Below are 24,725 nucleotides of genomic sequence, written 5' to 3' on the forward strand. Positions count from 1 at the left end.
GAAAGTTATGACCAACCTAGATAGCATATTCAAAAGCAGAGACATTACTTTGCCAACAAAGGTCCATCTAGTCACGGCTATGGTTTTTCCAGTGGTCATAATGGATGTGAGAGTTGGACTGTGAAGAAAGCTGAGTGCAGAAGAATTCATGCTTTTGAACTGTGGTGTTGGAGAAGACTCTTGAGAGTCCCTTGGACTGCAAGAAGATCCAACCAGTCCATCCTAAAGGAGATCAGTCCTGGATGTGCATCGGAAGGACTGATGCTGAAGCTGAAACTCCAATACTTTGGCCACCTCATGTGAAGAGCTGACTCATTGGAAAAGACCCTGATGCTGGGAGGGATTGGGGGCAGGAGGAGAAGGGGACGACAGAGGATGAGATGGCTGGATGGCATCACTGACTCATTGGACATGTGTTTGCCTGAACTCCGGAAGTTGGTGATGGACAGGGAGGCCTGTCGTGCTGTGATTCATGGGGTCGCAAAGACTCAGACACGACTGAGCGACTGAACTGAACTGAGTAAGGGGAACCCACTCCAGTGTTCTTGCCTGGAGAATCCCAGGGACGGAGGAACCTGGTGGACTACCTTTTATGGGGTCGCACAGTCGGACATGACTGAGGTGACTTAGCAGCAGCACAGCAGGAAGGGGAATACAGGGGAAGACTTGGTAGAAGAAACTGGTTTTAGAAATGCTAAGTAAGGGCAAGCTATCAGTTGATTGAAGTAGCTCTCTTTTTGAGATCCATTTATGGTGTTAAAAAAAAATTCCTGGAGACTGGAGAGTTCTGAAGGGAGATGTAAAATCCTGGTGGCTCAGAGGTTAAAGCGTCTGCCTCCAATGAGGGAGACCCGGGTTCGATCCCTGGGTCGGGAAGATCCCCTGGAGAAGGAAATGGTAACCCACTCCAGTATTCTTGCCTGGAGAATCCCATGGATGGAGAAGCCTGGTAGGCTACAGTCCACGGGGTCGCAAAGAGTCGGACACGACTGAGCGACTTCACTCTACTCTCTACTCTCTACCGTGGGTATTACTCGCCCTCTAGTGGCTAATTTAGGAATGTGTCCTTGAGAATATACATTTTCCATGGTATACTTTGATAGAAGAGATTGGGTCAAATGCTTTGAAAATGTGCTCAAAGGAATTTTACTTATTGTGGGGAAAATTTACTATTGGAGTAGCATAATTCTGAAGTTAAACTTGATTAGGGTATCTGCTATGCTAAGTCACTTCAGTCGTGTCCAACTCTGTGTGACCCCACAGAGGGCAGCCCACCAGGCTCCCTCATCCCTGGGATTCTCCAGGCAAGAGTACTGGAGTGGGTTGCCATTTTCTAGGGTATCTAAAGACAGCAATAAATGAGTAGAGGTAACTGAGTAATTTTCACCAACAGCAGAATGACAGTAACTCTGATACAGGAAGTAATACATTATTTTAATTCAAAGAATAATGCCTAAGTTTGGCATTAGAAGCCTTTAGCTTGAGCCTGGCTTTTCTCCTTGCTAACTGTCAAAGCTTGGACCTATAGAATGCTGGGTACTGTGCATGGAACCCAAGTTTGAAAGACTTCAGATACCTTTGTTCTTCTTTTGCAGATAAACCTGGTTTATACAACATCTGCCTTCTCCGAATTTTACAAGCAGTCTGTAGTTGCCGATGTCAGGTATGGAAAGTCCCTTGCTTTGGGACTTCTACATTCACTGCTGTAAATTCCTCAGAATGGTGTGGAAGGGCTATGATGACATCATTTGCAAGTAACTTCTTGGGGAGAGTTGTGGGTTAATACCCTTTTAGCACAATTGTGACCCAGATCTTTGTCATGCTGAGGTTTTCTCTTCCTTTACTGAAACTCACCAGGAACTCCCCTGGAGAAGCTCACCAGGAACTCCCCTGGAGAAGGAAATGGCAACCCATTCCAGTATTTTTGCTGGGAAAATCCCATGGACAGAGGAGCCTGGTGGGCTAAAGCCCATGGAGTCACAAAGAGTCAAACACGACTGAGAGACTGAACAGACACAAATACCTGGAATTAACCTGGACCTCTGTACTAATGCTGCTAGGCAAAATGGCCATAAACATGTCCACTACTATTAGGTGAAGGCAAAAATAAAACACTGATCGATGTATTTCAAAATATGTTCAGTAAAAAGCTAGTGGCTGGAAATCTTCTGAGAAAAAAAGCATCCCACGGTCAAATGATTTTTAGGAAAATTTGTGTGCTGTGTACTGTATCTTGCCTTCCCCCACCTCCGCTATATCTGCAGAGATTCACAATTCATTTTGGCAGATTAAAGGCACTAAGAAAGTCTTGTAGTAAAGCAGTTTGTTTCCTTTCCTCCACTTTCCATTTCCCAAAATATGTGTGGTAGAACGCTATCTTATGTTTTTTTCATAAAACATGACAATATTTATGTCTTAGGAGATTCTGCTCCAAGAGCAAACTGAAGCAGGAGAAGCTACCTGAAAACCAAATTAGGCTTGAATTCTAGATTTGTTACTCAGCAGCTGTATGATTTCGAGTTGACCCTCATTTCTTCATGTGTAAAGTCGGAAGAGTAATAGGACCTTCCTCACAGGATTAATGGGATAAAGCAGATTTAGCACTGTGTCTAAAGATCCTGAGGTATCAAACATTCTAACTGTTGTTATTTGTAATGGCGGTGAACATTGATTGATACCCATAGAAACAGTGTATTCTCCATGCTGCTGCTGCTAAGTTGCTTCAGTCATGTCTGACTCTGTGTGACCCCACAGATGGCAGCCCACCAGGCTCCTCCATCCCTTTGATTCTCCAGGCAAGAACACTGGAGTGGGTTGCCATTTCCTTGTCCAATGCATGAAAGTGAAAAGCGAAAGTGAAGTCACTCAGTCGTGTCTGACTCTTCATGACCCCATGGACTGCAGCCCACCAGCCTCCTCCATCCATGGGATTTTCCAGGCAGGAGTACTGGAGTGGGGTGCCACTGCCTTCTCCGGTATTCTCCATGGAGATGCAAAATATACTAATGGTTCTAGATCTGAATCCAGTGCAAGAATACACATATCAAGATGCTTTTCTTTCTAAATTCCCGTAAAAGTGGTCAATGGCTTCCTAAAGAAGAAAGTTATGTTTATTGAAGGGTGTGCTCGTTGGCTTCACCTTGAATTTATCAGTTGGGTCACTGGCTCCTTGTGAATGTCTACTTCCGAAGAGGTATATCCCTGAACTTCTTTCTCTTTTCACTGTAGCAGTAACAACAAAGGTGGCCTCCTTGTCCACTTCTGGCTTGTATTTGTCATGCCTCATGCCAAGGGCCACATCTTCTGTGAGGACTGTGTGGCTGCTATCTTGAAGGACTCCATCCAGACAAGCATCATAAACCGGACCTCTGTGGGGAGCCTGCAGGGTCTGGCTGTGGACATGGACTCCGTGGTACTAAATGGTGATTATTGGGTAATTCTTCTTCAAGCTCTCCTTCCAGCTGTACTCTTGATACGTTTTATCATAATCAATGTTGTCACAAAGTACAGTCTTCCCTCTGTGTCCACGGACTCTGCATTCATGGATTCAACCAACCATGGGTTCAAAATATTCAGGAAAAAAAAAATCCAGAAAGCTCCAAAAAGTGAAACTTGAATTTGCTGCAGGCCGACAAATTTACACAGCATTTTATGTTGAATTAGCTAGTATAAGTAATCTTGAGATGATCTGAAGTATACCAGAGGATGTGCATGGATTTTAATGCAAATACTATTCCACTTTATACAAAGGACTTGAGTGTCCTTGGATTTTGGTGTCCTTGGGGGTAGTCTTGGATCCAGTTCCTGGTGGATATTGAGGAATGACTGTATTCTTTTCCACAATCTCAGTGGAACAGGATTAGCTAAAGACTCTGGAGGTACATTGATAAAGAAAGTTGCTAAATGTTATATACAATGATTAGACAACAGAATTAGGGTCAAATATATTTATGAAATATATTATGAAATATATAAAATGTAACAGGCCTTCCCTTGTGGCTCAGACGGTAAAGCGTCTGCCTACAATGCAGGAGACACGGGTTCGATCCTTGGGTCGGGAAGATCCCTTGGAGAAGGAAATGACAACCCACTCCAGTATTCTTGCCTGGAAAATCCCATGGACAGGGGAGTCCAGTAGGCTACAGTCCATGGGGTTGCAAAGAGTTAGACAGGACTGAGCGATTTCACTTCACGTTTATGAAATTAAATTTATTAAAGTGTATCCTTCCCTATGGGGCTTCTCTAGTGGCTCAGTGGTAAAGAACTTGCCTGACAATGTAGGAGACTCGGATTCAATCCCTGGGTCTGGAAGATCCCCTGGAGAAGGAAGTGGCAACCTGCTCCAGTATTCTTACCTGGAATATCCCAAGGACAGAGGAGTCTGGCAGGCTACAGTCCATGGAGTCGCAAAAGAGTCGGATAGGACCGAGTGACTAAACAACAAACCCTCCCCTATGCTTAATTTGGCTGCAGGCATCTTCAAACCAAGGCTCCAAGGGACAAAGTCCTGAAGAAGGAAAGTTTCCCTGAGGTTTACTTTGCTTGTTTCTTCCTTTGTTCAGACAGACCTGTCTGTGTCTATGTTCTATGGTGTGTTCCAATGCTCCAAAATGGCCTGCTCCATAGCATAGTCAAAATGCAAACTCCATCACTTGTCTTAACAGAAAAGTGGTTTAATTATTATTTAACCCCAAATGTATGCACTTTTGTATTTTGATTTAAATTGGATAGATAGATATAAGCGGGCATATAGTAGGTAGATGAAAAGTATTTGGAATAAGTAAAGAATGAATGGAAAATGTCCAGTGGAAAATTCTGTACCACATACACTATTTCAGATGCGAATCAGTTATTTTCATATTTTGTTGGGTTTTTTGTCGTAAAAAGTGTTTAAAACTTGTTACCGCATATGATTTGAAGCATAAAAGTAAAGAGAATAGTTTAGTGAACTCTTACACCCTTTATTCAGCTTCAACAACTATCAACTCCTTACTGTTCTATTTGATCTCTAAATACCTAAATGACTTCCTTGACCTTACAGGATTATTTTAAAGCAAATCTCACATATACTGATTGCTTTTAAATGACTGAAAATATTTTTACTAAGCAAAATTCTGACAAACTGATTTCTGGGACTGACAGGTTTTTTTTTCTATGTACTTTTTCTTTGCAGCTGGTCTTCGGTCAGATTACTCTTCAACCATAGGATCTGGTAAATTCTATCTGTGGTTTCTTCCCTGCCCTTTTCCCCCCACCCATGTCCCTGCCTACAAACCTATATCCTTTCTGGCTGTACCTTTCCTGTTCAATGGTATTTGTTAGTGTTCTTTCAGTTGCAAGTGACAAATGGATATTCAAACTAGGTTAAGCATGAAAGAAACTTGATTGACTCATATAACTGGAATATACATAGAGTATCTTGGCTGCAGACATGGTTGGGTCCAGGTTCTAAGATAAAATATCATCAGGACTCTGCATTTTTGCTTTCTTCTGTTGAGGCTTCAAGTGGTCCTTCCAGTGTGGTGGCATAAATGGCCACCAGCAGATCCAAGCTTATAATTTATCAGTTTAGCAACCCTGATGGAAAAAAAGAAAACCTCACCTATATTTCATGATAGTTCCTGCAGAAGTCCTGGCACTGAGTCTCATTGTCTCCAACTGGCTGATATGCCACTTCCCGAACCAGCTTCTCTGGCTCTGATTGGTCAGTCTGCATTGTGTGCTCACCTCTGGATCTAGGGGTCAGTTTAACCCCAATGAAGCCATGTAGAGGATGGTTTCTCAAAGTAAAATCTAGGCACTGTTATCAGAAGACATGAGAGTGGATTCTAGGCTGGCAAAAGCAGCAGATATTCTCCATGTGAGCTCTTTTGTTGTTTATTTTTTATAAAGATTTCTAGAGAAATCATTCTTAAAACAAAACAAAGCAAAACCAAGTGCTGTCTCCGCAGACAAAGGCTGCTCCCAGGACTTCTACGCAGATCACCTGTCTCTCCGCTACCCTCTGGAGATTTCAACAACCTCAGGGAGGCTGAGGTGCCACTTCAAGCTGGTGGCCATAGTGGGCCATCTGATCCGACTCTCGATAGAGTCTGTCCAGATTGAAGCCGACAGCTGCGTCACCAACTCCCTGACCATTTATGACTCTCTCTTGCCAATCCGGAGCACCATCTTGTACAGGTATGATGCAGGCACGCTAGTGGGCACGTGAAAAGAGCTTTTATAACGTCTCTCTTTTGCAGTGTGTGGGTTGCCCTTGGATTTTTTTTAACCATTTTTGTGTATGTTCATGAGGTAAGAGATTGACCCATGCCTTAGCTAGTGCCCCATGGATTAGCCAGAGCCTATCAGACGCAATGTTTCTTTTCACTTGTAGCATACAACAGTCAAAATCAGTACAGTGGGAACTTTGGTCAATGGTTTTGATATATAACAGATTTGGGGGGGGTGGGGAACCTTAATTTTACTTCATTACAATCACAGTGAAGGCCATTGTTTCAGCAGAATGTTTAAATATGCCCTCCTCCAGGGGATCTTCCTGACCCAGGGATTCAACCCACAACTCTATGTCTCCTGCATTGGCAGGTGGGTTCTTTATCACTAGAGCCACCTGGGAAGCCCGTTTGAATAAATATTCTGTTATGATTACATAGCTGTAGAAAAATAAAATTTTTCCTAATTATAAAGATAACACAATGTTCAATGTGAAAGTGAGGTCAATCAGAGAAAACAATGTCAATTATTTTGCATTTCCATTACTCAGAAAAAATAAATGTTATAGTTTTGTATATATTCTTTCATTCATACATGTACATTATTCTACACATATATACATATCTTAGTATTTTCTACTTACTAGTAGACATCTTTTTGTGACTGTTTATATTTTACTCATTGTGCTAAAAGACATACAAGTTATCCTATCATTTTTAATAGTTGTTATGCATGTATAGAATAATATTTTTGTAAGTGTTATTTCTTCATATTTTGGTGGTGAATGAACATGTTAAAAATTCAGTGTCTAAAAATTTGTAATGAAAAGTACTTGTGACTAATTCTTATCCCTCAATCATTGTTATTGGTTTCTTTTCAGTATTCCCAGACACAGTTAGTTATTATCTCATTTAATCCCCATCACAATGCTATGAGGAGTATACTATTATTATTACTACCATTTCAGAGTTGTGAAACTGTCATTTATGAAGAATTAGTTACTTCATTGCTCAGTTAAGTGATGGAGCTAAGTTTCGAACCCAGTTTTCCCTGGTGAAGAGAAATGAATTTTGCCATTAAATACCCTTCAGGTATACCTTGTTTGCTCTCAAGGAGGGTCCAGTGACAGCCATCTAGGAGCATTCTCCCATAGTCACTGGACAAAAATTTCTGTACCTGTATCAGCTCTCCTCCCTCTGTAGTGTCCTGTGGCAACTAACTGATGAAGACCTGGCTGGCAAAGTCCAAAACATGAGAATTGTGCAGATGGCCCAAGAAATGTGCAGAATTAGTGGAGATGAAGGTCCAACCCTCAACAACCTATTATTTATGCACTTTTGTTTTGTTATCTGGTTTCAGAATTTGTGAACCTATAAGAACATTAAAATCATTTGTTTCCACAAATAATCTCATGTTGGTGACATTTAAGTCTCCTCAGGTATGGAGGCTATCAGGAATTCGGGCATATTTTGAAGTCATTCCGGAACAAAGTAAGTCTTTCCCAGTTGAAATAAGTTATGAAAAATACTTGTTTTGATAAGATACTCCAGTCATATCTCTCCTGAGGCTATGCTGTAATACTAGTTGCATTACGTCAGGATCCTGAGTCAGGGTCTAATCAGAAGAGGGGCATCTTATTAGTTATTCTAACAGAGAGGATTTAATATACAGAACTAACTATTAGCTCAGTTGTAGAGGTGTGAAAATGGGCATCTCAAAAGGCAAAAAAAAAAAAAAAAATCCCATGAAAACAAAAAGACTGTAAGTTATCACAGATGTAACACATGTAGGAAGCAACTACCATTGGTAGATTTGGAGAAACAAATAAAAGCAATTGGAGTGATTACAGTTTAGTACTTGGAGGAGAGGGTCGGTGGAATGAAATTCAGGCCTCTGAGGAGGGGGTCCTGCCTAGCTGGTGTTCATGTCTATGATTTTGGAAGTTCATTAAGTTGGGACCCAGGCCTTTGAGGGGAGGGTGCAAGACAGCTGAGCTGGTATCTTTCAGGGAGACACAATAAAGTGGAAGTGGGGAAACTGCTAGCAGTATTCAACTCTGCTACAAGAAGGAAGAGAGCCTGCAGGGGTGAAGCGGCATTGCTGGGGTGACACTCCCAGAAATAAGAAACAGACACAAGTCCTGTTCTTCCTCTCCAGATTTCTAGCCTCTCTTTAGCACCCCTTACTGTACTTGCCTGCTAAATTGCTTCAGTCCAACTCTTTGCAACCCTATGGGCTGTAGTCCTCTAGTCTCTTGTGTCCATGGGATTCTCCAGGCAAGAACACTGGAGTGGGTTGCCATGCCCTCTCTAGGGGATCTTCCTGACCCAGGGATCAAACCCTCATCTCTCACGTCTCCTGCATTGGCAAGTGGATTCTTTACCACTAGTGCCACCTGGGAAGCCCTCTGGCAGAGTCTATCAAGGGGTAAAAGAAAGAAGTTTGCAGAGGGCCAGACCAGCCTTGCAGAGCAGAGAGGGATGGGTTTGGAGCTGAGGGACAATAGCGTGGTAGAGCACATTCTTTTAGCACATTCTTTTGTGAATTCTCATTTACAGTAATGCACACATGTACCAGGCTTCCCAGGTGGTGCTAGTGCTAAAGAACCAGCCTGCCAATGCAGGAGACATAAGAGATGTGGGTTTGATCCCTGGGCCAAGAACGTCCCCTGCAGGAGGATGTGACAACCCATTCCAGTGTTCTTGCCTGGAGAATCCCATGAACAGAGGAGCCTGGCAGGCTACAGTCCATAGGGTCGCAAAGAGTCGGACACAACTGAAGCGACTTAGCATGCGTGCACATGAGTGCCATTCTAGAAGGTGCTTGTGATGCAAAACCCAGAGGTTTTCTAGTGAGCAAAAAGTGACCTTTCTCTTCATTCTTCTTTTTTTGATTTGGGTTGAAATAGTCAAACAGAACAGAATGAATAGAGCCCTCACTGAAACTCTCATGTTTTTGTAACATTTGTTGCCTTGGAAACTGCCCAAATCTTATAGATTTTGCTGACTTCTTTATGAACATCAACAGAAAGATCAGAATGGGAGATGAGGGTAAGGAGGGAAGAGAATTTGGCTTAAATAGATGGTGAGAGCTACAGGTTCATCAATATTTTAGGGCACTGGCTCATTTTGATAAATTTTTACAAAGCCGAATGTAAAATTAATTTATTGAACAAAATTGAACTCGATATTTCAGATATTGTTGCTTTGAAAGTTATCTGTAACTTCAATGGTTAAAAAAAAGAATTTTAACAGAAATATGGTACTGGAATTTGTCTGTTCACTGAAAATATACTTATTGAATGTCTGTTGTATGCCAGGAACTACTTAGGTGTTAGGAAAATAATAAGCGAAATAGATAAAAAAATCAGTGCTCTTAGACAGCTTATATTCCAGCAGAAGGATGACCATATCAGTAAGAATAGACGTTTAGATTGTCTTAAAGAGTGTAACATGTTATGTAAACTGGGTATACCCTTGATAACAAATACACACTAATTTGAACAAAATTAACTCAGAGCTTTAGAAATATATATTTATAGTGCTATATGTCAAAATATATACACACGGTTAATATTTTAATTATAGCTCTAATTTTAATTATAATTATTATTTTAATTTAATATTTTAATTAAAATTAAACTGAAAGAAAAAATATATTTAAACCATGTATTTTAAAGAAAGAAATAGCATCCTATAGATCTGTAACCAAAATAAATTATTTGAAAACAAGTGTAAACTTTGAAGAATATAATAGCTATATATCCTAGGGTACTATATCTTTTTAAAAAGTAGCTTACATTTCAAAGATAAGTATTTATTGATCAAGAAAATGTGTATTTATAATTAAAGAAATGTATACTATTTATTTCTCATAATTTCACAACTGCAAATCACTGTGTGTTACTGGATATTTTTTTCAGAATGTGAAAACACAGTGTTGGTCAAAGAAATCACTGGTTTTGAGGGGAAAATTTCAAGTCCATATTACCCAAGCTACTATCCTCCGAAATGCAAGTGTATCTGGAAATTTCAGGTAGCCTAGTTTTACCACTATCTTAGAAAAAATATTGTTATCTTATTCTTAGTAACAATTTATCTCTGAATTTAATTATACTGATTGTTTAAATTATTGAAAAGAATGTTAGTTTTATAATATTTAAGCTTTATTAAAATATTTTACCTATAACATTCAAGTTTGTTGTAATTTCAACTTGTTTCCCACAAATTAACTGCTGTTTGCAGCCTGGAGCTTACTTGTCCAGTTTCTTATTTTGTTTGTATTAAAAAATGCAGGCTTCCCTGGTGACTCAGATGGTAAAGAATCTGCCTGCAATGTGGGAGACCCTGGATTGGGAAGATTCCCTGGAGAAGGGAATGGGTACCCACTCGAATATTCCAGGGGCTTCCCTGATGGCTCAGATTTAAAAATGCAAAGACATTATTATAGGATCAAACAACTTATTTTATTATGATAGAGCTCATTGATTGTTAATTTTTAATTACTTCATCCACAAGAATAATTTTAAAAATAAAAACTGAATTAAGCAAGAAATGGCATCCCACTCCAGTGTTCTTGTCTGGGGAATCCAATGGACAGAGGAGCCTGGAAGGCTACAGTCCATGGGGTTGCAAAAAGTCAGACACAATTTAGTGATTAAAACAAACAAAAAACATATATATCATTGTATAAACAAATCAGTGCAAATTTATATGAAATACATACAACTTCTTCTACTGCTAGACAGGGAGTTCCTGGTTTTTGTTTGTTTCTCTGTTTGTTTTTAAAATCTCAGTCTGTTACCTATTTTTCCTTCTTTAACTTAATATTCATGTAGTGGGAGATAACTGGAGAAGGAAATGGCAACCCACTCCAGTGTTCTTGCCTGGAGAATCCCAGGGACGGGGGAGCCTGGTGGGCTGCTATCTCTGGGGTCACACAGAGGCGGACACGACTGAAGCGACTTAGCAGCAGCAGCAGCAGCAGCAGCAGAGGGAGACAGGGCAAGGTGTCACCTTTGCTCTTCCAGCGTATGCATATGAAGGAATTTTTGTGAGACCGTCCAATATCTATGAGATGTAGATATTGGATGTAAGCAGCAGGCACTGTCTAGCTTGCATTCAATCAGCATGTTGTTATTAAATGCCTGCTATGTGTCAGGCAGTATTCTAGACACTAGGATCCATGAAGTCTGACAAACGCGCGCACACACACACACACACACACACACACACACACACACACAAGCTCTGCTCTCAGGGAATTCACTGTAAAATAGAGGGAGTCAGGTGACAAACAAATAAACAAGTTAAATGTTTAAAGGTCCATATAGTCAAAGCTATGGCTTTTCCAGTAGTCATGTGCAAATATGAGAGTTGGACATAAAGAAGGCTGGCACTTAAGAATCGATGCTTTGGAATTGCTTTGGAGAAGACTCTTGAGAGTCCCTTGGACTGCAAAGAGATCAAACCAGTCAATCCTAAAGGAAATTAACCCTAAATATTCATTTTAAGGACTGATGCTGAAGCTCCAATACTTTGGCCACCTGATGTGAAGAACTGACTCATTTGAAAAGACCCTGATGCTGGGAAAGATTGAAGGCCAAAGGAGAAGAGGGTGGCAGAGGATAAGATGGTTGGATGGCATTACCAACTCAGTGGACATGAGTCTGAGCAAGCATGTTTGCTAGGAGATGGTGAAGGACAGGGAGGCCTGGTGTGCTGCAGTCCAAGGACTTGCAAAGAATCGGACACAACCAAGCACCTGAACAACAGCAACAAAAATGTTTATAGCGCGTTCCATGATGGTAGAATGCTGTGGAGAATGAAGCTGGGGAGGGGCTTTGTAGCGGAGTCGGGGTGGGGGTGTGAAAGGTAGGAAGTCAGGGATTTGTTGTCTCAAATAGGATGATCAGGGAAAGCCTCACTGACAAGGAGACATTTGCACAGAACCCTGAGACACAAGGGAACTAACCTGGTGTGTGCCGAGGGCAACAGTGTTGCAGGCAAAGGGAAAAGCTGAGGCAAAGGCTCCCAGGCAGGAGCCTGCTTACTGCTCATGTAGGATTTGTACAAGGTCATAACCATTAAATACTGAAATAATTTCATTAGAGCCAAATCTGTACTTGGTGTCAATGTCCTGCCAGCATGCATCCTTAAATTATTTTTTAATCATTATCATAAACATTTAAAATATATTTAAGACATAAAAGTGCTGAACTCTGGCTCACTGCCACATTCTCAGTGCCTCAGGGAAGCAGAAGCTCAGAGCTTCAGGTGGCTAGCTAGTCTGAAGGTGGGGGAGGCGGGAAGAGGGAAAGAGAAGATGAGAAGGGTTGGGGAAAGAGGAGGGAAAGACATCAAATCTGCCTCTTCAATCTCTTTAATGAACAGTTATCTTCTTTATAATATCTAGAACAAGAAAGGGGTTTCCCAGGTGGCGCTAGTGATAAAGAATCTGCCTGTCAATGTAGGAGATGTGGGAGACACAAGAGACACAAGTTCCATCCCTGGATGGAGAAGATTCCCTGGAGTAGGAAACGGCAACCTACTATAATATTCTTGCCTGGGAAATCCCAGGACAGAGGAGCTAGGAGGGTTATAGTCCCTGGAACTGCAAAGGGTCAGACATGACTGCGTGACTAAACACACAGAACAAGAAAGACTCCATTCCTAAAACCTCCAGGTGATTTTGAAATTCTTTTTGAGGTAACACAGCTATTGATCCCATGTATAACTTAAAAGTTCCTAAACATTGCTGTGATTAAGTTTTAGTTTAAGGTACAAATAAAAATCACTCTATCTATCAGATCTAGGCCCTTAAATCTATTTCTCACTTCCACTGTATAATCATAAGGGATTTGATTTAGGTCATACCTGAATGGTCTAGCGGTTTTCCCTACTTTCTTCAATTTAAGTCTGAATTTGGTAATAAGGAGTTCATGATCTGAGCCACAGTCAGCTCCTGCTCTTGTTTTTGCTGACTGTATATAGCCTCTCCATCTTTGGCTGCAGAGAATATAATCAATGTGATTTCGGTGTTGGCCATCTGGTGATGTCCATGTGTAGAGTCTTCTCTTGTGTTGTTGGAAGAGGGTGTTTGCTATGACCAGTGCATTTTCTTGGCAAAACTCTATTAGTCTTTGCCCTGCTTCATTCCGCATTCCAAGGCCAAATTTGCCTGTTACTCCAGGTGTTTCTTGACATCCTACTTTTGCATTCCAGTCCCCTATAATGAAAAGGACATCTTTTTTTGGGTGTTAGTTCTAAAAGGTCTTATAGGTCTTCATAAAACCATTCAACTTCAGTTTCTTCAGCGTTACTGGTTGGGGCATAGACTTGGATAACTGTGATATTGAATGGTTTGCTTTGGAAACGAGCAGAGATCATTCTGTCGTTTTTGAGATTGCATCCAAGTACTGCATTTTGGACTCTCTTGTTGACTCTGATGGCTACTCCACTTCTTCTGAGGGATTCCTGCCCGCAGTAGTAGATATAATGGTCATCTGAGTTAAATTCACCCATTCCAGTCCATTTTAGTTCGCTGATTCCTAGAATGTCGACATTCACTCTTGCGATCTCTTGTTTGACCACTTCCAATTTGCCTTGATTCATGGACCTGACATTCCAGGTTCCTATGCAATATTGCTCTTTACAGCCTTGGACCTTGCTTCTATCACCAGTCACATCCACAGCTGGGTATTGTTTTTGCTTTGGCTCCATCCCTTCATTCTTTCTGGAGTTAGTTCTCCACTGATCTCCAGTAGTGTGTTGGGTACCTACTGACCTGGGGAGTTCTTTCAGTATCCTATCATTTTGCCTTTTCATACTGTTCATGGGGTTCTCAAGGCAAGAATACTGAAGTGGTTTGCCATTCCCTTCTCTAGTGGACCACATTCTGTCAGACCTCTCCACCATGACCTGCCCGTCTTGTGTTGCCCCGCTGGCATGGCTTAGTTTCATTGAGTTAGACAAGGCTGTGGTCCTAGTGTGATTAGATTGACTAGTTTTCTGTGTAAGGTTTCAGGGATCAAGACCATCCCCATGGAAAAGAAATGCAAAAAAGCAAAATGGCTGTCTGGGGAGGCCTTACAAATAGCTGTGAAAAGAAGAGAGATGAAAACCAAAGGAGAAAAGGAAAGATAAAAGCATCTGAATGGACAAACAACTAATCTCAAAAATATACAAGCAACTTATGCAGCTCAACTCCAGAAAAATAAACGACCCAATCAAAAAATGGGCCAAAGAACTAAATAGACATTTCTCCAAAGAAGACATACGGATGGCTAACAAACACATGAAAAGATGCTCAACATCACTCATCATTAGAGAAATGCAAATCAAAACCACAATGAGGTACCACTTCACACCAGTCAGAATGGCTGCGATCCAAAAATCTGCAAGCAATAAATGCTGGAGAGGGTGTGGAGAAAAGGGAACCCTCCTACACTGTTGGTGGGAATGCAAACTAGTACAGCCACTATGGAGAACAGTGTGGAGATTCCTTAAAAAATTGCAAATAGAACTACCTTATGACCCAGCAATCCCACTGCTGGGCATACACACCGAGGAAACCAGAATTGAAAGAGACACATGTACCCCAATGTTCATTGCAGCACTGTTTATAATAGCCAGGACATGGAAACAACCTAGATGTCCATCAGCAGATGAATGGATAAGAAAGCTGTGGTACATATACACAATGGAGTATTACTCAGCCGTAAAAAAGTATTCATTTGAATCAGTTCTGATGAGATGGATGAAACTGGAGCCAATTATACAGAGTGAAGTAAGCCAGAAAGAAAAACACCAATACAGTATACTAACACATATATATGGAATTTAGGAAGATGGCAATGACGACCCTGTATGCAAGACAGGAAAAAAGACACAGATGTGTATAACGGACTTTTGGACTCAGAAGGAGAGGGAGAGGGTGGGATGATTTGGGAGAATGGGAATTCTAACATGCATACTATCATGTAAGAATTGAATCGCCAGTCCATGTCTGACGTAGGGTGCAGCATGCTTGGGGCTGGTGCATGGGGATAACCCAGAGAGATGTTGTGGGGAGGGAGGTGGGAGGGGGGGTCATGTTTGGGAACGCATGTAAGAATTAAAGATTTTAAAATTAAAAAAATAAAGAAATAAATAAAAAATTTAATTAAAAAAAAAAAAAGCATCTGAATGCAGAGTTCCAAAGAATAGCAAAAAAAGATAAGAACGCCTTCTTCAGCGATCAATGCAAAGAAATGGAGGAAAAGAACAGAATGGGAAAGACTAGAGATCTCTTCAAGAAAATCAGAGATACCAAGAGAACATTTCATGCAAAGATGGGCTCAATAAAGGTCAGAAATGGTCTGGACCTAACAGAAGCAGAAGATATTAAGAAGAGGTGGCAAGAATACATGGAAGAACTGTAAAAAAAAGATCTTCACGACCCAGATAATCATGATGGTGTGATCACTCATCTAGAGCCAGACATTCTGGAATGTGAAGTCAAGTGGGCCTTAGAAAGCATCACTACGAACAAAGCTTGTGGAGGTGAAATTCCGTTTCAAATCCTGAAAGATGATGCTGTGAAAGTGCTGCACTCAATATGCCAGCAAATTTGGAAAACTCAGCAGTGGCCATAGGACTGGAAAATGTCAGTTTTCATTCCAATCCCAAAGAAAGGCAATGCAAAAGAATGCTCAAACTACCGCATAATTGCACTCATCTCACATGCTAGTAAAGTCATGCTCAAAATTCTCCAAGCCAAGCTTCAGCAATATGTGAACTGTGAACTTCCAGATGTTCAAGCTGGTTTTAGAAAAGACAGAGGAACCAGAGATCAAATTGCCAACATCTGCTGGATTGTTGAAAAAAGCAAGAGAGTTCCAGAAAAACATCTATTTCTGCTTTATTGACTATGCCTAAGCCTTTGACTGTGTGGATCACAATAAACTGTGGAAAATTCTGAGAGAGATGGGAATACCAGAACACCTGACCTGTCTCTTGAGAAATCTGTATGCAGGTCAGGAAGCAACAGTTAGAACTGGACACAGAACAACAGACTGGTTCCAAATAGGAAAAGGAGTACGTCAAGGCTGTATATTGTCACCCTGCTTATTTAACTTATATGCAGAGTACATCATGAGAAACACTGGACTGGAAGAAACACAAGCTGGAATCCAGATTGCCAGGAGAAATATCAATAACCTCAGATATGCAGATGACACCACCCTTATGGCAGAAAGTGAAGAGGAACTAAAAAGCCTCTTGATGAAAGTGAAAGAGGAGAGTGAAAAAGTTGGCTTAAAGCTCAACATTCAGAAAACAAAGATCATGGCATCCGGTCCCATCACTTCATGGGAAATAGATGGGGAAACAGTGGGAACAGTGTCAGACTTTATTTTTGGGGGCTCCAAAATCACTGCAGATGGTGATTGTAGCCATGAAATTAAAAGATGCTTACTCCTTGGAAGAAAAGTTATGACCAACTTTTCTTCCAAGGAGTAGATAGCATATTCAAAAGCAGAGACATTACTTTGCCGACTAAGGTCCATCTAGTCAAGGCTATGGTTTTTCCTGTGGTCATGTATGGATGTGAGAGTTGGACTGCGAAGAGGGCTGAGCACCGATGAATTGATGCTTTGAACTGTGGTGTTGGAGAAGACTCTTGAGAGTCCCTTGGACTGCAAGAAGATCCACCCAGTCCATTCTGAAGGAGATCAACCCTGGGGATTTCTTTGGAAGGAATGATGCTAAAGCTGAAACTCCAGTACTTTGGCCACCTCATGCAAAGAGTTGACTCATTGGAAAAGACTCTGATGCTGGGAGGGATTGGGGGCAGGAGGAGAAGGGGACGACAGAGGATGAGATGGCTGGATGGCCTCACTGAGTTGATGGACGTGAGTCTGATTGAACTCCGGGAGTTGGTGATATACAGGGAGGCCTGGCGTGCTGCGATTCATGGGGTCGCAAAGAGTCGCACATGACTGAGCGACTGAACTGAACTGAACAAATAAAAATATGAAATCACTTTCTGTTTCACTGAATCAAGGGTTAGAAATGCTGAATAAAAGGAAGTCTTTATAAGGAAAAGAGCCTGGGGGTGGGAAATGGGAAATGAGAGACAGGAAATACTGGGGACAGACTTTTGGGATGACAGCATTTCTCAGAGATCAAGGTCAGTCCTTCTCAATGTGAAGGTTAAATAAAGCTGTTCCTTCCTTAGAAAGCTTTGAGCAGCCACCAATAGCTGCGTGAGAGCATGCTTCTGAATGGAAATCATGTAAAAAATAATTTGTCACCTGCAAAATAACTTTGCCTTTATTAAAAATGATTAAGAACCAGATGACTTAAGCAACAAAAATACTGACTCAAGTCATGATAAACCTTTTCTACGCAAGAGTTGATTATGTCATCCGCAGTCCTTCTTAGTGCTTAGTGGTCCAATTTCCAAATCTACCAAAGAACAATCAATTCCCTTTGCCAACTCACTTTCAGCTGAATTTTTATGGTCTTATTTATTTAAGAAAGTTTAACTCTTGCTCCAGCTTAGAGCCCACCTGATTCTTCTCCCAAGCTCTCCTGTTCATTCAATGAACAATTGTAGACTGTCTGCTGCATGTCAGGCACTGTACCTGTAGGGGGATGCCTAGTAGCAAGGTGACCAAAGTCCCTGGCAGAGCTTGTAGACTACAGAGAAGGGAGATATTAAATCAGAAAAACGAAAAAAGGACTTTGAGGTTATAATATGTGGTCTACTTTTGTTTAGTGTGCTCAGTGGCATCGACTCTTTGTGACCCCATGGACTGTAGCCCACTAGTCTCTGACCACGGGATTTTCCAGGCAAGAGTACTGGAGTGGGTTGCCACGTCCTTCTCCAGGGGATCTTCCCTACCCAGGGATATAACCAAGTCTCTTATGGCTCACTAGTGCCACCTGGAAAGCCCCCCTTTTGTCTAGTACTTTAGTGCTTTCAGCACACATACATTTTGCTCCTCAAAATATAGCTCTGATGTAGGATAGATACTCTAGTTATGGTTTATAGATAAGAAAACAGAAATGGGGGCAAATGATTTGCCAGAAGCCACTCCAATAGCGAGCAATCCACGTGGAATTAGAAGGAATCATGCCTCCTCCATAAATAAATTCAGCAGCCCCTCCTTTTCTGGGCTCCTAAAGATGTTCAGACCCTAAAGAAGGCAGAAAGCCAAAGAACTGATGTCCTCAAACTGTGCTTCTGGAGAAGACTCCTAAAAGTCCCTTGGACAGCAAGGAGATCAAACTATTCAATCTTAAGGGAGAGCAACCCTGAATATTCACTGGAAGGACTGATGCTAAAGCTGAAGCTCCAGTATATTTTGGTCATTTGATGCAAATAGACAACTCATTGGAAAAGTCCCTAATGCTGGGAAAGATCGAGGGCAGAAGGAGAAGAGGGTATCAGGCGATGAGACGGCTAGATGGCATCACTGATACAATGAACATGAACTTGGGCAAATTCTGGGTGATGGTGAGGGACAGGCAGCCCTAGCGTGCTGCAGTCCATGGGGCTGCAAAGAGTAGAACACAACTGGGCGACTGAACAACAACAACAGAGATGTTCAGCTCCCCTGTGTGTCATAACAATCACTTCACTGAACATTCACCTCCCTCTCTTCCGTTTCTCTTCTCCAAATGATCAGTTTTGCTTTAGAGTCTCAGAAGCAAAGAAAGAAGCTGTCTTCTGAGTTGTTTTATCACAGATATTATCAGCCAAACACCCTATACAATTAGGTATGTTCTGCCGGACACAAGCAGGGATCACTGTGGGCCATGGGTGTTCACCTCCTCATGTCAGATGGGATTCCCAGAAGGAAATCTCTCTTCCATACTTCTGTGGCAAGCATCTTTGCTGCAGAATTCTCCAGTGTTCATCTGAAGTTCATCTGAGCTGTGTGGACACAACCATTGGTGAGCTAGGGGTGATTGAAGATAAGGCATGTCCTGCATTCTGTCATCATCATTGACTAGAGAAATATTTAAATACAGCAGGTCCAGATCAGGAGAATTCCTCCCCTTACTTGGTTAAAGTTCACAAAGAAAATGCAGGGGCTGGCCAATGGGAATAGAGAGTATAGAACATAGAAGGAGATAGCGTACTTAGTAGATTGTTCATGTTTCTTGTTCATTTGTCAAAATAACTTGTAATGCTTTGTGAAACTGCGCTTTGCCCCTGCATTTATCACAGTAATATCAACAGCTCCTCCTGGTTAATCTGAGTATGAAAGTAGAAAGTGTGCCATTCTATGTCAGCGGAATTAGTGTGCAAGGGGACATATTTCCTTTCACTGTAGACAGGCTTTGTTCTGGGTAGAGTGGTAGTGGTGCCTATAAAGCCATTTTGTTTTTGGTGCCCTGGAACTCAGTGAAAATGCCTAAGCGAGTTTGTTAGTGGAGGATTACACTGGAATATGTTCTATGCTGTACAATTTAATTGATTCCTTGAAGAGTTTACTCTCTCTTTGTTTGCATCTTTTTTTTTTTTTTTTTAGTATAAAGAAATAGATGACGAGTGGAAAAAATGTGATATGTGTTCTCATGAGTCTTATGGTGAATAAAGAGCAATCCTGTTGAGTTCCTAACATGGATCTCTACTTGGGACTAAGAAAAAGGAGGCCTTCAGAGACATGCAGGACTGGTTTGGACATGCAGGAGTAGTTCATTTCTTAACCTTGGGAAGGTTACTTGTTTTTGGTTAGCCTAGAGTTCTTCTTCTGTAGGATGGGTATCATACTACCTGCCTAACGGTGATGTTGTGACATTTAAATCAGAGTCACAAAATATCCAACCCATTCCCTCTCAAAGGCAGGCTAAAGGGGAAAATCTACTATATTTAAACACACATTAGAAAGAAGCACACCACACAGCAAAGAAACTGTAACGTGAAATATGATGACGTAACTGAAAAACCAAATGTCTGTCAGAGAAATAACAGCCAATGGACAAAATTCACATGTTAAAAGAACAAGACAGTAAGATCGAATCACAAAATATTACCTAAACCTTAACTATATGCTGTTTTTAAAACACAAAATGAATTTAAAAAGTGATTTAATAAATCTGAAAATAAAAATAGGCATTTATACCAGACCACATAATCAATAAGAAAGCAGAGATCTCAACCTTAACGCCAGACAATGCTGAAATCAGAGCATGCAGTGAGAAAAGGAAGGCAATCTACAGTGATAAAGAAGACAATCCACCCAGGGATCTAAGTACTACAAGTATTTATACACCAAAGGACGTACTATTATTGCTTGTAAAACTTATAGGAAGTCCACAGAGAAGTGGAGAGTGCTTCAATAAGAGATTTTTCTTTTTCTTGGCTCATGATAGAGGCAGTGGGGGCAGAGGTCAACAAATAAGGCTAGGAAGAGTATAAATCCTACAAATAATAAGTTTGGTAATATATGCATAAACAGAAATTGCCTTCCATTGCAAAATGACCTTGGCGACTTCATACATTTGATCACAACAAAATTCTTGGTAAATTAAAAAGTTAAAAGCTACACTGCAATAATCTCTTATCTAACTTGGATAGAATTAAAACTTGAAAATAAGGAAACCAAAATTCTACTCTCTAAAATGTGAGAACTCTCTCTTAATCCCTGGATCAAACATAAAACAAGTATTGTGGCATATCAGATGTGCTGTATGTGCGTAGCATACAATGCCACAACAAGGCCAGTTGCATTTTGTGTGTGTGTGTGTGTGTTCACTTGTGCATGTTCCAAATGGGTAACTACTTCTCTCGTCTGATCTTTTCTGATAATAGGGGTGACTCATTTACTGCCTTCTGGAACACCAAGGTTTAATATAAAGAGGATATTGATTCATTCTTCCTTTTTCTAAAGAATCAGAATAGTGTCTTAAATAAACTATGACATTATTGTATCCAGGGAGGAAAGTGTGTACACTTGCTAACAAGTGGGTGTTTTCAAAGTTGAGCTCGTTTACTAGGAGGAAGCAGAAATGTAGAGATGAACTAATGCGTCTATCCCAGGCCACCTGGTTCATCACACTGGTGTCTCACAGCTGCTCCCTAAGCACCGAGTTGTTCACTTCCATCTCTCTCATGTTTTCCTTGGGTCAGCGTGTTCAGGGCAACTGGTCTACCTCACCAAGTGCCACAGGGCACAAAGAATAAACTGCCTTTAAAACAGCAAGCCCAGGGAGTGAGTTCTGAGTAACAAAATCTTCGTCTGAAACACATTCTTCAATTGAATCATTTTTCTGACACTGACTTACCTTTGTTTTTCATAGTCTCCCCTGTCAACTCTTGGCATAGCACTGAAATTCCATAACTATTCAATAACCAAGAAGAGTATGAAAGGCTGTGACCATGGATGGTGGGAAATCAATGAGCACATGTAAGTGTTTACCATATGTGAAGAATTTAATGAAAAGCCTTGCCCAGAAGTTCAAAGCCTTGGATTTCTTCTCTCCAAAGAGTTTTCACTTTGCTATTTACAGACAGGGGAACTGAAAACACAGGAGTTAAGTAATTTTCTCTAGGTTGCTCAGCTCATAAAGTATTAAGCCAGGATTCATAAATCCTAGTTTCCATCACTGCTCTGTGCTGTTGAGCTATGGATATACACACTCCGTACTTCACAAAAATAATTGGTAGATAAGGCATTGCAGTCCTGAAGGAAAATAGTAAAGAGAAGCCTTGGTGATTATAAAAGCTAGAAACCATTAGCCAATTCTGTGCAATAGGAGAAAGAAACTGAAAGAAATCTAGGTGTCTGGGCTTCCTGAATTGACCTAGTAGGTCCTCACTCTTTCCCTTAATTCATTCTTTAGTTGTTCTTACTGTTTATTTGCTTCTAAAGTTAAAATAGTTCTCATATTTTAAAAAATTACAGGATGCCCTGTTTTTGCCAATTAGCTTCTCAGTTTACTTTAAGGATACTTGTGAAGTTAGCCTGAGAAATCTGTCTGCTGACTCTTTGCTCCTTGCTCTTCCATGAATGAAACCTTCCCTTTCTGCTCAGAAGTTTCTGAGCAAACTTCTTCGATTTTCTTCAGACTCTTAGATGATTTTCCAAGAGACCCGGATTTGATATCTGGGTCAGAAAGATCCCCTGGAGGAGGAAATTGCTACCCACTCCAGTATTCTTGCCTGGAGAATTCCATGGGCAGAGGAGCCTGGTGGGCTAGAGGGCATGGAGTCACATAGAGTCAGACATTACTGAGAGACTAACATTTTTACTTTTATTTTCTGCTTGTTTTAAAGGTTTTCTTGGAGCCATTATTAATATGTGGCCTGTACTCCTTTGGAAAGTATTTTTGAATCAAGAGTCTATTATGTAGGAGGCAGAAGACCTAGGTTCAAGTTGCAGCCCTGTTATTTAGTAGCTATATTAACTAGGACAAATTATTTAATTGCTTTGCTTGTCAGTCTGTAAAATGAGGTAATAAAGTGGAGTTTTTTTTCAGTAAGCATTCAGTGAAATGATGCTTATCATACATCAAAATATATTAACTATGATTAATATGATTAAGATTGCTGAGGAAATGACATCAGATGCATAAATACTGTGAATATGCCCCAAGGCTTTAAAGATACTGCATTTTGGTATTTAATTAGAGGTCCAGAACACAAATCTTTAGAAATCTTTTGTAAACTTATATGCTTAAAGCAGTCCTTTGAAAAATGGGATACTTCCCTCACCGAAGTAACAACCCCTACCACTCACAACGTATTGCTGCCAAAATATGGATGGTTTCCTCCCACAAATACCGGAAAAGCTCTCTGCCCTAAATACTTTTCCTGAAGGGCCAGTTCTTCCCCTTGTCTTGTGGGTTGGCTGAAATCCTATCAGATTCTTTTGATACTAGCGGTATCCAAAGGATTTTAAATGCCAGCCCTTTTCATTATCAGTTCTTTTCATCAGAAAGGCTCTAATTGAACTAATTTCTGACGCTTTGCTGCTAAGTAGTCTAAAGGCTTTGGATCTATAGTAGAGAAGGAAGAAAAAGCAATGCTGATACCGGGAAGCCTGGTGATCCTAAATTTAGAGAACACGGGGTAGCGTATGAGTGCTCAGGGCAACTGGAATGCAGTATACAAACCTGAAAAAGGAATAGCCCTCCCTCAAAGCTTTGTACAACCAAGTTCCTGAGAGGAAGGCAGTTGGTTTGTTAGAAAGTGTAAAGGTTTAGTATCTGTTGAAGTGCTGAAGAATTGATGCTTTTGAACTGTGGTGTTGAAGACTCTTGAGAGTCCCTTGGACTGCAAGGAGATCCAACCTGTCCATCCTAAAGGAGATCAGTTCTGGGTGTTCTTTGGAAGGACTGATGCTAAAGCTGAAACTCCAGTACTTTGGCTACCTCATGCAAAGAGCTGACTCATTGGAAAAGACCCTGATGGTGGTAGGGATTGAGGGCAGGAGGAGAAGGGGATGACAGAAGACGAGATGGCTGGATGGCATCACCGATTTGATGGACGTAAGTCTGAGTGAACTCCAGGAGTTGGTGATGGACAGGGAGGCCTGGCGTGCTCCAATTCATGGGGTCGCAAAGAGTCAGACACGACTGAGCGACTGAACTGAACTGAACTCTATCCTAATCCTGTCTCTGCTTATTCGCTATTTGAATTTTAACAAATTACTTCACCTCTTACATCTCAGTTTTCCTACCTGTCACCTGTCTGTCCATGTAAACTAACACTTGCTGGGCTTATCAATCTCTCACTTTATTTTACGTTCATTTCATAAACTACCACTATCAGTTCAGTCACTCAGTTGTGTCCGACTCTTTGTGACCCCATGGACTGCAGCACGCCAGGGCTCCTTGTCTATCACCAGCTCCCGAAGTTCATTCAAGCTCATGTCCATTGAGTCAGTGATGCCATCCAACCATCTCATCCTCTGTCATCCCCTTCTCCTCCTGCCTTCAATCTTTCCCAGCATCAGAGTCTTTTCAAAAGAGTCAATTCTTCGCATCAGAACTTCCAGTATGCCTCCTTCCACACTGTCCCCTGTAAAGTCTAGCCCAAGCAAGGTTTCAAAGGTCCCTTTCCCCTTGACTTCTCCTTAACATCATAGTGAGGCTCATCTTTGCAAGAAAACTCTAGTAAATGTTAAAATCGCTATGAGATACTGATACAATCATGATATTAGAAAGCAGGATTCTAATTCCAAGAAGAACACCTAGAGTAGACTCTGGACCCAAGAGCTTGACTCAGCTTTTAGGTGCCTTTTGGATGTTGGTTCCCACTTAGCCATTTGGGTCCTTGTAGCTCCTCATATCTCCAGAGCTGGTATATTCACCCATCAGCTCCTGAACTTCAGCCAAATGCAGAAGATTTGTCCTGAAATATACATGAATGCTTTGAACTGTGGGGCTTCCCTGATAGCTCAGTTGGTAAAGAATCCACCTGCAATGCAGGAGACTTGGTTCGATCCCTGGGTTGGGAATATCCCTTGGAGAAGGGAAGGGTTACCCACCCCAGTATTCTGGCCTGGAGAATTCCAT

At 41.1% G+C, this 24,725-nt stretch overlaps 1 protein-coding gene across 1 annotated transcript in view; it reads left to right on the forward strand.

The window, feature by feature from the left end:
- Positions 1-24,725, forward strand: part of TMPRSS7 (transmembrane serine protease 7) — a 54,241-nt gene that overhangs the window by 13,608 nt on the left and 15,908 nt on the right. Inside the window, exons 4-10 of the mRNA XM_027965922.3 lie at positions 1,596-1,663; positions 3,229-3,422; positions 5,174-5,212; positions 5,952-6,180; positions 7,573-7,703; positions 10,136-10,248; positions 21,507-21,613. Of these exons, the coding sequence (XP_027821723.2) occupies positions 1,596-1,663; positions 3,229-3,422; positions 5,174-5,212; positions 5,952-6,180; positions 7,573-7,703; positions 10,136-10,248; positions 21,507-21,613 (881 nt within the window). The remainder of the gene's footprint in view (positions 1-1,595; positions 1,664-3,228; positions 3,423-5,173; positions 5,213-5,951; positions 6,181-7,572; positions 7,704-10,135; positions 10,249-21,506; positions 21,614-24,725) is intronic.

This window comes from Ovis aries, chromosome 1, assembly GCF_016772045.2.
Source record: "Ovis aries strain OAR_USU_Benz2616 breed Rambouillet chromosome 1, ARS-UI_Ramb_v3.0, whole genome shotgun sequence".
NCBI classification, from domain to species: Eukaryota; Metazoa; Chordata; class Mammalia; order Artiodactyla; family Bovidae; genus Ovis; species Ovis aries.